We start from the raw sequence: 15,096 nt of genomic DNA, 5'->3' as shown, positions 1-15,096 counted from the left end.
GGGGGGCCTGCCTGTCCTTTGTTTATTCAAATCCCAGCTGTACCTCTTCAGCTGTACTTCCAATGAACAATTTTCATTTATATAGAAATAGATAAAAAATAAATGAATAAAATGTGCTTAAGCTTCCTTCTTGTAAACATGATTTGAGAAATTCTTTCCATCTATAAAAATGTTTAAAGCTTTCACATGAAAGTGTAGTTAGCATGCTGCTCTGCTCTTCTGTTTTCCCTCGACACCATCACTTTAGGTTGACAGTGTTTACAAATTGGGAGTCAGATTGTGCATCAGCCTGGCAAGATCAGTTTAGCTTACGACACACACTGAATTCTCTTGGCAGTAATGCATCATTGATGTCAGGAGCCGATAGAAAACAAGTGTAGTGTCTTAAATGATTGTTGCTAGCATAGATTTGTGAGGGAGATAAAGATAAAAGTCCTCTAGCCCAGTTTAAAGAAGCCATCTTGTGGGGGAGGGATAAATTAGGAGGTTGGGATTAACATATACACACTACTGTATATACAATAGATAATCAACAAGGACCTACTGTATAGCACAGGGAACTCCACTCAATACTCTGTAGTAACCTAAGTGGGAAAAGAATCTGAAAAAGAATAGATATATGTATATGTATGACTAAATCACTTTGCTGTACACCTGAAACTAACACAACATTGTAAATCAACTATACTCCAATATAAAGTAAAAATTTTAAAAAAAATAAAGAAGCCATCTTAAACAAAGGGTGTGTTATATATGTTTCCACTAAACAAATGTATAGCACTCATCTATGATGCAAGCCTACTAAGTTTTATTAGGATGCATTTCTCCCTCTAGTTACTAATGAGATGCTTTGCTAAAGTTGTTCTTTGTTTCCTGTCTTGATGCATAAGTTAGCCATAATATTTTATAGAGTCTTTACTTGTACTTGGAACTTCTAGCAACAAAAGCCAAATATTGGAATTCATTTGAAATTTTAGCCTTCATCTGACCTTAAAAAAGAAAAAACTACAATAATTGTAATAATAGAGTCTCATGGCTACCATAAATTGACCAGCCATGGGATTGAGAACTGTTTGTTTTTTTCACTTCATCACATCATCCCTTGTATCTTCAGCACAAGAGACAAGTGAAGAATCATTTCTCTTTGACGACCTGCTGAATAGTGGGTAAAAGTAAGCCAAGCCTTGTGCCCATTATAAAATGATCTGGAAGATGTTAGGACTGTGCATTTCTCACCTACTTTACTCTGTATTTCTACTTTTCCATATTTGCCATCTCAGAACTGTAAGGGAACCCCATGCATTAGTCTAAATGCCTACCAGGTGACCATTCAGCCACTGAACACTTCCATTGTTAGGGAACTTGCTACTTGTAGAATCATTCCCTTCCATTTTGAAAGATTCATTGTTACCTTCAGGCTGAGATCTCTTTCTCCTGCTTCACCTATTGGCTACAGAGAATACTCCCATTTTCTCATGTACACTCTGTACTTAGCCCTCTTGCTTCTTTCCATGGGTATCTCTGTGAGATGTTAGCCTTTTGTGTTGTGTTCAGAATAGGGTGTCCTTTTGCAAACAGGATGATGCCATCCTGCTCTGGCTAGTGAATTTGGGTTATGCAAATCAGAGCAGAATCTTCCAGTACACTTTATATTCATCTATGAAGAGGTGGAAGAAATAGACTCAGATATTCCTCTGGGCCTTGCTCTCTAGGTTTAGAGGAAGAGTCTATAAATGCTTAAAGATGATTCCTGGCGATACAAGCAAGATGGGCTAGTATGGAACAGTGATTCTCAAATTAGGGAGAGAGGAAGGACTCTTTTCAAAGCACAAAACCCCCATTCCCAAGTTCCGATATACTGCCCTAGAAAAGCATGCCTCTCCGTTGAAAATAAAAGCTAGTATTGAAGTGAATGTATTGTGCAATAAATAGTGTGTTGCATATGTCAAAGGAGCCTGGAAACCATAAGAGGGATGTCGGTAAGGTTATTTATATGAATAAACACTCTATCTCCATTTAGGTTATCTTGTCATGAGTTACTATGCATTCTCATCCTTATTTGGTCCCCAACCTTTAGGAAAGTTTCCCTTTCATTTTCCAGTTTAGTTTAAGCTATGCTGGGAGAAATTAAGGGAAGGCTCACTTGACCACGTTTGGATTCTGTTTAGGGAGCAGTGCCTCATGAAGCCCATGTATTACTGTCACTACATTCAGGGAGAGGTTCCCAAGTAGGAGGTAAAATCTTAGGGAATAAAATCAAGGCAAGAAGTCAAGTCATCTTTCCCACTTGGGGAACCTTCCCCCACTGCCACTCTTGCTCTAGGATTTGATCTTATAAGGGAGCAGATCGTGCTTCCTTGAAAGTATTTGAAGTCACGCATAAGAGACTTCTTTTCTCCTCTCTATAATACCCAGCACTTCCTCACAATCTTCTTCTCTTCAAGAAAACCTCCTTAAGTTGTTACAAAACTTTTTATAACTACAAGATGTCGTGATTATTTACATGTATATTGATCACTTTCTTTAGGACATACTAGGCAGACAGCCATAAGTTCTATATGGTTCATATAAGAAGTTTCTGGACCACAGTGTGTTTTGAAAGACACATCAGGGGTATAGGAACCTTAACGTAAGACTAATTGGACCCTGTTTTGGGGCACGTCTACAAGGCTCAGGGTTGACCCAGCTGAAGTGACACCTCTGTTCGGGCCCCACTGGAGCACTTACTATTTCCCCAATGCACCATGTGCTCTCAGGCCTTGATGGTGGCTCAGGCTGGACTCTGCCTGAAGTGTTATCCTGTCACTCGTCCCAGTGACATCCCACTTATCTTCCAAGGCCGTATTCTCTCTGTCTTCTACTCTTTCGCCTTCCCTGAGGCACATTTCTCATGGCACCCTCTTGTCCAAGTGTCTACTCTAGCAGTTGTTACATGGTTTTATAGCTCTTGGGGTTTATTATATCTGTCTGCCTTCAGTAATTTTTTTGAGGACAGTATTTTCATTCTTTTTGATGTGCCTAAAATCAGTACACTCAGTATCCGTTACTTGAAGGTGCTCAATAGATATCTGTTGAATGGGCAAATGAATTGATGAATGCTTCATTCTTGAGTATTTGTCTTAATCTGAATTTCTAATAAAGCAGATTCTTCTTGGTAAATCGAGTTAATTCATATTGGCAATGCTACGTTTATACATGGATGTTGTCTAATATTTTGAGTTTGATAAGTAATGATTTTGTGGTTTATTTAAAATAATTATGTATATAGGAGTGTATAGTATTTAGGCAAGAAAAGACTTATTTGGGGTGCTCTTTGGTTTTGAATTCTGTTTTTGTTTTGTGGGTTATTTCTTTATTGGCATGATGAACTGTCAAGAGAAAATACCATTTGCTTTGGGCAAGTGGGTTGGTTTAATTTGTCATCTGAGTGTCACTGTAACCCAGAATTCTAGAAAAATGAAGGGAATTCAAAAGTAAAAGAAAATGTAATGTGAGGTTCTTTTATCGTTCATGGATTATAGAACAAGTTAGTCAAGACTCCCAACTCTGATAACTTTATTTTTGAAACACTTGTAGCCTTGCCTCTTGTAGAAGAGTTTGCACATTAATCATGATGTTCAGTAAAATGTTATGTGGATAAAATATTTAGTAAACAGCATTTGGTAATCTAAGAAGCAGTGATACCATCTCAGCCACTGGTCATAAATTAGACATGTTGGGTTTTCTTGGAATTCATGTAATGTTAGCCAATATGCAGTACTTGCTCTGTGCAAAATAATTCATTTTACAAAGAACTTACTGAGTGCCTACCATGTGCCACAAGTTCTGTGTTACTTAACTCAGGAAACAGAGTGAATGAGAAGCAGCCTTTGCCCTCAGTGAACCTGTAGGCTGTTAGGGAGATTAGATAGCTATGTAATGTAGCTGTAATGTAAGTTCTGCAAGATACTGAATCTGGTTGGGAGAAATAGGGAAGACACCTTGGAGCAAGTAGCATTTCATCTGGTTAAGATTTCAATAGACAGATTGTGTTCATTGGACCTTCTCCAATTACAAGAAGCAGAGCTTTGCTGTCTTTCAAGCCCCCTCACTTAACGCATTTTACTATAATGTTGCACAGGAAGTAGTAGGAAGGGCAAGAAAGCAGTCTCAGCTGCCACCCAGGCGGGCCTCATGGAGAACCAGACACTAGCTCTGAGGGCATGAGAGCCCCTCTGTTGTGTTACTAGGAAGTGAAAATGACTACTGTTCCCTTCTCCAGTGATCTGCATTGTGTTCACTTAGCTTTTCTCTGTCTTTGCCTCTGCAGCCAAGATAGAGTGCATGTGTATCCCTTTTTCATTCCTCAAGAGAGAAAATCTGTCTTGGCTAATCTCTGTTCAACAAGGAACATGCTCTGCCCAAAGCTCCTGCCAGCCACGTCGTAGGCTTCTTGCCCACAAGTAGATCCCTGCTTTTAGCCTGGGGACTCATCCCTGGTGTAATCAGTTGCGGCCAGTGCTATGGGGTCACATGATGTAGAGCAATGCTCTCAGACTTTAACATGGGGACGAAAATGCAGGCTCTGGTTCAGTAGGTCTGCGGTGTGACGTGAATTCTTTGTCTCCAACGAGCTCCCAGGTGTTGCTGATGCTGCCGATCCCCCAGCTACACTTTGAGTAGCCAGCGTAGAGTGTGGTGACCTCTGTGTGAACATGATGACTCAGGAGGCAGGCACTCTGTGTGGGAGGGCTGTGGCTGTGAGATGGCATTTCGTGTGGAGGAAGATGCAGTGTTCATGTCTACAATTTTGAATATGGTTACGGTTGGAATGAATAAGGCATCTTCAAACCAAAAAGTCAGTATTTAAACAGTTCAGGTGCAGTCTTTGAATAACAAGGTGGTTGGGATTGGTGATTAGTCCTTGTTTTATTTTAATCCAGAGCAAGGCAGTAGTTATTTTAATGTTTTCAGTGAGACAGTAAGCAGGCGAGTCTGAATTTAAATTATGTATCTTCACTTGAGAGCTTGCTGCAAAACTCCTTTCATAGTTTGCAACCAAGTCTGTGTTGTCTGTGAGGATCGGCAGTGAAACTTAGTTGTTTATTATGTGAAGTTGGAAGCCAGAGTCCCTGGGAAGGACACCGAGTATTAGATTCCTTATCATTCTTAGGAGAACCTACATTTCTAATTGTCTTCATTAGAGATCCATAGGTATGATAGTTCAGCACTTGGTCACAGAGATCCTTGAACCATTGTAATGTCTGACATCCTTTGAGTTAATCCCAGTTTCAAAGCACCCATTACAGTCATTCTTCTACTATTCATTTCATAAGTATAATCTAAGACTGACTGATTAAAAACCAAAGAGGTTTGTTTTTTTTTTAATTTAACAATGCTAGAGTTCAGTAATTTAGAATTATGTATAATGTCTAATAGGAGAGAACTGAATTAAATATTCCAGCCCTTCTGACATAGTAGCAGAAGCAGGAGGAAAAGTGAATCTTTTCGACTTCCCCGTTTCATTCATTACATTCAAAAATTACATTCACTTAGGCCCCCATGTGATATTCACATGTATTCTTCATTGTTTTAAGTGATCTTTTTACATTGTTTTATTATTTGGAGTTTACGCACTTCGACTCATTCTTCTTACTTTAAAAATAACTTATTTTAACTTTAATGATCAGAAAAGGCAAAAATGGCTATTTTAAATGACTAAATAGTATCATCCTTTAAAAAAAAAAACAAGGGGTCTCCTAATTTATGGGAGTAAAATCTTGAAAGGGATTTTCAAAATTCACCTTATGTTGATAGTCATATAGAATTCTGATTTACTGAATAGATTAACCACTTGACCTTTGACTTTTACACTTCGGTTTTCAGTCATCAAAGCAAGAATGCTGTTTAGTATGAGGAATTGTTTTGGCACAATGAAAAGAATGCTGGCCTTGAAGTCAGACAACTTTACTTGCTATGTTTCTTTGGGCAAGTTATTTAATCTCTGTGAGCATTAGTTTCCTCATCTGTAAACTTATGATGTTCATATTGACTTTACAGCATTATTTTGTTGATAAAGATAAATTATGCATGTTATGCAGCAGTATAAGCATTACCATATAACAGCATTTTAATAAATAAACATGAAGATTTTTAGAATTTTATGACAAAATACTATTTTGTTTTGATATAAAGTAAAAGAGAAAGTATTTTTGTTACTCATATTTGCATAGGAATAACATTATCTATTCTTGACATAAATGAATACTGCCGTGCTTTGAGGTATAAACATAAGAGCTGATTGTAATTGCCACTCAGCTAATCTATAGATTGGAAACACCATTGTCAAAAAAGTGGTTTTCCAAAAACGAAAGTAGTGATATTGTATACAGTTTACCAAAAGAAATTCTATCTGACTAATCTTCAAAGTGTAGTCAGTAAATTCAGTCATGCTCAGTGAAGTAATTTGCAGGAGCACAGAGAATAGTCAGTTGTTTATAGTGAGACATTTTATTAATTCACTTTAATCAAACAGACCTGGGAAGGTCAAGTTATGCTCATTTGTTTTTAGAGAGTGAGGACCAGAAATATGGTGAGAGAATGGGATGCTGCACTGTTATTCAAAATACAGGAAGTCAGATAAAGTGTCTTTCATGTCAAGTGGAAGACAGATATTTTCAAAATACACACATGCATTTTCACATACACCTCCACATAGTGAACATACGAAGACATCTTCTGATGGTTTCCTAGGTACAGGCCACAGGACCACCATATGTATATATTTCTAATCAGATCCTTTATATTATTTTTATAATTAACCTCCCTTAGATTAATAGCAAACCATGGATATCCATTATCATAGCAAATGTTGGTATAGTAGTTTATTTGCCAGTGCGTTTTTCATTTGATGAAGCATCTGTGGAGCTTTGCTTTTATAAAAGTGAATGAAGCCATTGGTAAGAAGAGCGATGGAAATGCCTGGAAAACTGGTTCAAGGGACAGGCGAGTTCAAGGGCAGAAGCCTGAGTGTGGATTTGGGACATTGTGAGCCTTCAGATTTTACTCTGTGCTTCAATCTAGGGGGGTTTCATAAGGCCAAATTGATTTCCAGAATATCCGAAGGGTTTAATTCTAGTGTGGTCTACAAACAGTCAGATCAGCCAGCCAGAGCAATTCTTCCCTCCTTTAATAACAGGACAGTCATATCTTATTCTAGTTTCAGTTTTGTATGGGGGGGGGTATTTTAAATTTGGACCGATTATAGCCTTTTAGCTAGTTTCCCTAAGCATCAGCATTCTTATCTTTTTAGACAATTTAATATATCTACTAGTACTTAATATTACTTTTCCTTATGCAGATCCAGTGCCCCACTTGCCAATTCGTCTGGTGTTTTAAGTGCCACTCTCCTTGGCATGAAGGTGTTAACTGCAAGGAGTACAAAAAAGGAGACAAATTATTGCGTCACTGGGCCAGCGAAATTGAGCATGGGCAGAGGAACGCCCAGAAGTGTCCAAAGTGCAAGGTGAGACAGCCTTCGGGAGGGAAGGAAATAAACACGTGCATCTGGCTATCACTGAACAATACTATTTACAATATTGAAGTGAAGTCTCTGTATAACTTTCTTAATGCAGACGTGGAGGAAAAGAATATTTGCTGTTTCATTTTAGAAGAGTAATTACGTTACATAACTAAAATGAAGATTTTTATATATAAACAATGTATATTCTTACATTACATTTCAGAATTTAAGGAGGCTATGTATAAATATGGATCTCAAACTTCAAAATTCTAATTTTCCATTTAAAAATGGAGATGTGTGTACAGGAAAAAGCTCATATGAAAATGATATAAAGTATTATTTCTAGTTTGCCAACATGTACTATAATCACTTCTCAGTTAGGTAGGCTCTGAATCCTTGTAATCCTTTGGGTTTTTTCCCCTCTGCCATTGCTTATCACTTTAGGATTACATTAAACTGGTCATTTCCCTTTTTGTAAATCTGGTGACGTAGAAGCTAAGAGCTAAAATCAGGACTTTATGAATCCCATTTTTCAATTTTCTCTTGATGATCGTGCAAGTAATCAAGAGTTAGCAGGCATTTGAGCAGAGACCTAGATGTTGAAAGTCAACCATGCAGACAGCCAGGGAACGATCTCCTATAGACAAATCAGCACGTAAATCCAGCCAGAAAACTTTGGATTTGACTCTTACAGGATAGGGATCTGTTGAAATTTGAAGTTTTTTTTTTTTTTTAAAGCTCACTTTAGAAAATTATATGTATGTAAATGCATATGTACACTCCACCATGTGTGGTTTCCATTTTGTGCCAAATTTATTTTTGATAATCATGTCTAAACCAGGCCTAATTTTCTTTCAAGAATAATTTTGCAATTCCTTCCAGGAGACTTAACACCAAGATAAATGAAATTTGAATTATCAGGAAAAATTTTTAAATTAATCATGTGAATGCAACTTGAAGTAGTAGAAGTATATTCTGAAGCCTATAAATGAGAATAAATATAATGCACAGATTCACTACACCAAATTCACATACTAGTTTATATGTATAGTAAGTAAAGCATTGCCTGAAATAACGTGTTATGTTCTTAGCAATTGGAACATGTTATGTTCTTAGCAATTAGAAGAAATTTTTGAAATATTTTGGATAGCCTGGCTCTCTTAAAAGTGACATCTACAGATGTTTGAGTTAAAGCTTTCTTTGTTTTCTGTGTAGAAGGCAAATTTATCTACAATTATCCCTTTGATTTTTTTTTTAACATCTTTATTGGAGTATAATAGCTTTACAGTGGTGTGTTAGTAAGGCTGCTTCAGACCACTGCATCAATTGCTCAGTAGATTTTTATTTTTTACCCATTGAAGGACAATGGGAAGATGAAGCCTTTCCCCCTTTCTGTTGCCTTTCCAATTTACTCAGAGGTACTGCTCAGTTTCAAACTAAATAAAGGCCAGTAGGAATTCAGGAGCACTGTTTAAGTCATTCTGCATGACACTTTGTTCATAAGTATACTTTATATCTCTCTGGAAAGCTGTGAAACAATTACCAGTTGGCCTGGCTCTAAGAATGAGCGCTAAATGAGGACTACTGCAACATTATATGTTAGGGATTTTCTGAATGAGTTGAGGTAATACATAAAAACATACATTTGTTACTGTAATCCCTCAATCTAACATTAAATGGACTCGATGTATTGAACGAAAAAGCACCCAGCTGTAAGGAATTTACTGAATGCACTAACAGCTCCCACAGGTTTTACAAATATAGATAAACAGCCAAGAGGATGCATACATGCTGGTTCTCTCTTGAAATAATAGCTAAAAAGTTGTGGTTTGAAAATGAACTACCTTTTAAATAGCTGAAGGGAAAGGAGCCAAAGAACCTTGGAATGAGTTTACACGACTACCTTGTAGTGGAGAATCTACTTGCTGGTGAGATCCAGGTTCCATAAAATTTATGTCAGTTTAAGTTATATGTTATGACTCGTTTGAATACAAATAGTTTCAGGGCTTTTATAAGCATATGACTTTAAAGTTTTGCATTTTCTTAATTGTGATTTTTTGTCATTGTTGTTGGACCATAAAATTATATTTTTGCCCATGAAGCCTCTCTAATACTAGAAATCCACAAGGAGATATTATTCAGTGTATTAATATTTTATATTCTAAGGCTTTATTTTTATAAATAATCTTTTAAAATTTATAAATATGAAAAAGGAAGATGCTAGGAGTTTATGAAAAAATTTCACACAGTGCTTCCAGGTGAACAAAACAATTATCATATATTTTCATATGAATATGTTTTCAATAATGATCAAATATGTTTAAAATTTTGTTGTGACCAAAGTATATTTATGTACCCTGCACAGGTATATTTGCTTAGATTGATTCATAATTTTAATAATTATTTTGATTATTATTTTTTTTTTTTGCGGTACGTGGGCCTCTCACTGTTGTGGCCTCTCCCATTGTGGAGCACAGGCTCCGGACGTGCAGGCTCAGCGGCCATGGCTCACGGGCCCAGCCGCTCTGCGGCATGTGGGATCTTCCTGGACCGGGGCATGAACCCGTGTCCCCTGCATCGGCAGGCAGACCCTCAACAACTGCGCCACCAGGGAAGCCCTATTTTGATTTTTAAATGATTGTTTTGTTCATATAGGTCACATAACATATGATAGAAATTTGGAAAAGAGAGGGAAAGAATTCACCAGAATCCTGCCACTCCAATATACTCACTGTTAACATATTAGTGTCTCCTCGGTCTCTCCCCTATTTAAGTAGCTTTTAAAAAAAAGAATCGTAGTATGGGGATAATTTGATATGCTTTGTTTTTCCATTTAACATGTCAAACTTTTCTTATGTTACTAAATAGTTTTCGTAACATTTATTAACTAAGTAATATTTGCTTAAATATCCTTCTGCTATTAGTTACCAAAGCTGGCTTTGTTTGGGTTTGGGTTTTTTTAAAAAATATCTATATATTATAAATAATGTATTGATATTCATCTTGAATTTGTATTTTTCCATATTTTTGACCCTTAAAAGCATATATTCCTGAAGACAGAATTACTAGGTTAAAGGATATCAGTGTTTTCAGTATTTGGTACATAGTGCCAATTTGCTTTCTAAAAAGACTGAAACAATTTATAATTCCACCAGAAAAATCTGAGAACCTATTTCTGTATGATCATTTCTTATTAGCATTTTCAAGTATTTTTAAATGCATATTTAATACTTTAAAAATATTTTGTTCATATATTTTGAATTGTCTTGTTTGCTTTTAGATTGAGTACAAATTCATGTGTTTTTGAGTTTGAAGTGCCCATTTTTTAATTATCTGTTCATATCCTTTGCCCACTTGTTTGGGTCAGGTTGGGGATACTTTTTATTATCAAATTATATGAGCTCTCTATTTTCTACTTGAAAATATTAATTCCTTTTCTGACATATTTTCTCCTATCTTTTTTTTTTTTTTTTTTTGCGGTACGTGGACCTCTCACTGTTGTGGCCTCTCCCGTTGCGGAGCACAGGCTCCGGACACGCAGGCTCAGCGGCCATGGCTCACGGGCCCAGCCGCTCCGCGGCATGTGGGATCTTCCTGGACCGGGGCACAAACCCGTGTCCCCTGCATCGGCAGGAGGACTCTCAACCACTGCGCCACCGCCACCAGGGAAGCCCTTGCCTATCTTTTATTACTTTCTTTTATATCAGTGATAATTTTTTTTAAACTTAATTGGTTTATGTGTGTGCATTTTTTTTAATTTTTAAAAATTTGTGTTTGACCAAATATATCATTCTTTTTATTTTTGGAAAGACAGAACCCACACACATAAACACACACATATATATGATATGTGCATATATTTATATTTGTATATCTTTTATAAGTATTTTACTCCTAAGCCTAAAAATTTATCTGTCATCCAGAAGCTTGATAAATGGTCTATTTTCTTTCTTTTTAGTATTTAATTTCTAAATATTTTAACTCTTTGATCTACCCATTACTTATTTTGATGTTTATTATCCATTGAATACATACACTAATTTTTTCCAAATTAATAGCATCTAATCTAAATGTGTCCCCCTACCCATCGATTTGTAATTTTTCTCTAAACATATATTAAATTAAGATGTTATATGTTGATGTTATATTAAATATATATAAGAGCTCTTTTCTGAGCTCCCTAATCTTGTAGCTGCTAATTTTTAAAAAAAAATTCTGTGCTTGTACTGGTGAGTGTTAAATGATTGTGTTTTTGTAAAATGTTCCCATCCATACAAAGTTTGATAATCAATTCATTATTTCAATTAGTATTCTAAATAAACCAACTTTTCTTTCATTAACTTATAATTATTATTTATCCTGTAATGAGTTTTTATCTTTATCTCAAGTGGAAAGATCAGTTTAATATATGGTATAGTATTATGAAGAGATCTGACTTATGCTGAGAAATCAAAATTATTATTTATAATTGAATTTTGGCACATAATCAGAATGAGTATTAAAACATTTTTTCTCCCATATACAATCAAGATACTTATTCATAAGTGTTTTTCTTTAATACTAGGGTAAAAATATACAAGCATTTATGGAAGTCATTTATTTATAGGACATTTTTATGAAAAATTAATAGTAGCATAGTAAGATCAACTTTTCTTAGCCATTTTTTTTGAGTCTCATTGCTTCCTTAATTCATAGTATTCTTCAGTCACTTGTGAGACACCAATTTTTATCTTAAAAATGTGTCTTCTATTTTGTATAAATCCTTAACCTACCAGATATATATGCTAATTTTAAAATGTCTCTCTGGAAAATAGTTACCACAAAACTAAATCTAGTTCATGATAATTTTAAGTTAAATTTAAAGCAAATAGCAGGTTTGAATTTTGTTGGAGGTATTAGAATATTTGTTCAGTTTTATGCAAAAATTCATTTGAGACTTGTGTCTTATAAGATACTAAACTCGGAGTTAATAAGAAAAAAAAATTGTTGAGTCAAAGAAAATGAAAAGTGAGATGCACACCTAAAAATTAACAGACATGAGATTATACAATACAAAGCAAATAAATAAGCAGTTGTAAGCAATTTCACTTGTATACTTTAGATTTAAATTGTTCATGAAAAATTTTGGAAATAATATTAAGTGCAAATTTTTTTTAATATATATTATCATTTGAAAGCCTGAAATACTTAAACTATTCCAAAAGTATACACTGATAGTTCTTTAAATGGTACAGTAATACCCCACTAACTAAATTAAAAGCAAAAAAGAAAGAAATTATTTTATCATTTCCTTTTTTCCAGAAAATGGCGACCACCTATAATTTTGTTGTTCAACACATACGTTATAAAAAAAAATTTTTTTTTTTTTTGGCAGCACTGTGTGGCTTGCAGGATCTCAGTTCCCCAATCAGGAATTGAACCTTGGCCACAGCAGTGAAAGCCCAGAATCCTAACCAGTAGGCCACCAGGGAACTCCCCGAAAGTCTTTTTATTATTTATTTTAGTTTATTAATAAATGTGTGTTAGGTCATAGCAAACCCCAGCTGGATGATTCTAAAGGCCTGAACAATTTTAGATTTTAGAAGAATTAGAAATCTCTAATATTATTGTCTAATATTATAATAAGCATCATTAAAGATAAAAACAATCATTCAGGAATGTGAACCTTCAGGAATGTGAATGAGAACTCTGTAAAAATGGTTAATGATCCAATCTTCTGATTGTTCCTCAAAAGGTTTAATACTAGTCAATTAGTGTTAGTTAACCAGGTTTTATCTTTTAGCTATATCATGTTTTTCTATTTAAAATGTTTTTTAAAATGGGGTTTTAACATTCAAAACTCGACAAAGGCCAGATTTCTGCCCTCTGTGTATATTTTTTTAACATACGTACTTTCAAAAGAGAGATGGACACACCTTCAGGCCCTTTTACCTAATAATTTGAGGCAAGCCAGTTTTAAGCCAGCAGGAAGTTAAAGTTAAGAAACAATTTTATAAAAAAGGCAGTATATAAAGAAAGTTTTATCTCTTCAAAAATATTTCTGAAAGAAATATTGTAATATGTTAACATTATTAAATATCAGTGGTAAATCCATAGATGTCTGTTACACTATCATCTTTAAATTTTAAATGTTGGAAATACTTCATGAGTAAAAATAAATAAAACCTAACAAGAGAACAGAAGGACTCTAACATCACAGCTTTCTGGAGCTGCTTACACATCTCCATTTGCCTATGCAACCTCTAAGGATTTGACTATTACATTTTCTTTTTCCTTCCTCAGGTAAAAGTTAAATGTTTCTAAGAATACTGGGCTTACTAAAGCAAAGTTGGGGTTAATATTTCTCAAAATGGTTAGCTTTTCATAACTTGGAAAATTAAAGGGGAATTCCTCAAACATCCCTACCCCAAACTACCTTCTTCCTTAATGTCAGATAAGAGAAATACTTATGTAAACATTTATATAATGTGGTACAAATATAGTCATAGCCAACTAGATGACATGCAGCTGACCACTTTAATTTTTCTCTTATATAAATAATAACATATCTCTAGTTAGGACATTTTACAAAACATTGAATAGGGATAATTAATTAGGAAGTTATACATTTTCATAGGCTATATATAAGTAATGTGATTTATGAATTAAGGGTAATTAAGTCATTTATTTTATTCCAAGGTTAACATATATCCTATTTTTAGGAGGCAGGACACTTTTTTTTTTTTTTAAGAAATGCCAAGATATGAACAGGGAGTGCTGAGTTCTAATATGCCAGCTTTATTTTATTCATAAAAATGCCTTTGTACAACGCTCTGTCTTTCTTCGTAGTGTTAGCACAGTAATAATAATGGCAATACTATCTACATGTACTGATATTTACTACATATTACTCTCCATTGCAGTTTTACACGCATATTATCTCATCAAATCCTCAGATGTGATACTAAGATGCTAAGTTCCAATGTGCCATCCAAATCTTAACTATTAAATGCCTTTTGATAAAACTTTAAGGTGTTTCACAGTAATAATAAAATGATAGGTTCAATAGTATGTGAGTTACATTTGTTGTCTCATTTAAATCTCAAAAGAAAGTTGTGAGAAAGGGGTAATTACCACCACTTCAAGATATAGAAACAGTTTCAGAGAGGTTAAGTAACTGAACCAAAAGGCACGCAGGGGAAAGTACATTATATTCATCCATAATTTATTGAGAATTTGGAATTAAAGGAATTTGCTTGTCAAGATATTTCCTTTCAGATATTTTATTCTGTTAAATCCTGTAATAGGATGCTTTTGGCAAAAATGTATTGATTCAGAGAAAAGATTAATTTGTTCCTGTTCACATCAAATTAGCACAAACCCTGTCTGTGGACTCTTATATCTAAGCTATAGCTATAGAGCCTATGGTTACTGAGGAAAGAACTTAGGGTATTAATGTTGGATTTTATAGATAATCCTGCAATTCTCTAGCACTTCACACGTCGCTGCAAAAGTATGTTCAGCAGCTGGTGACTGCTTTTAAATAGTGCCCATTGTAGAAAATAAAATAGCTTCTCCTTGACCACTAATTACCCACTTTAACTCTCCAGATTGTT

The 15,096-nt window shown here is 34.9% G+C and overlaps 1 protein-coding gene across 1 annotated transcript in view; it reads left to right on the top strand.

Annotated features, from left to right (window-relative positions):
• The window catches only part of RNF217 (ring finger protein 217), a 128,338-nt gene that overhangs the window by 88,350 nt on the left and 24,892 nt on the right, over window positions 1–15,096 (top strand). The window contains exon 3 of the mRNA XM_082633544.1: window positions 7,340–7,504. Within this exon, the coding sequence (XP_082489670.1) occupies window positions 7,340–7,504 (165 nt within the window). The remainder of the gene's footprint in view (window positions 1–7,339; window positions 7,505–15,096) is intronic.

The sequence above is a fragment of the Mesoplodon mirus genome, assembly GCF_964341445.2.
Source record: "Mesoplodon mirus genome assembly, chromosome: 10".
In the NCBI taxonomy this organism is placed as follows: Eukaryota; Metazoa; Chordata; class Mammalia; order Artiodactyla; family Ziphiidae; genus Mesoplodon; species Mesoplodon mirus.
The sequence above is the reverse complement of the archived record's forward strand: the minus strand, read 5'-3'. Positions and strand labels throughout refer to the sequence as shown.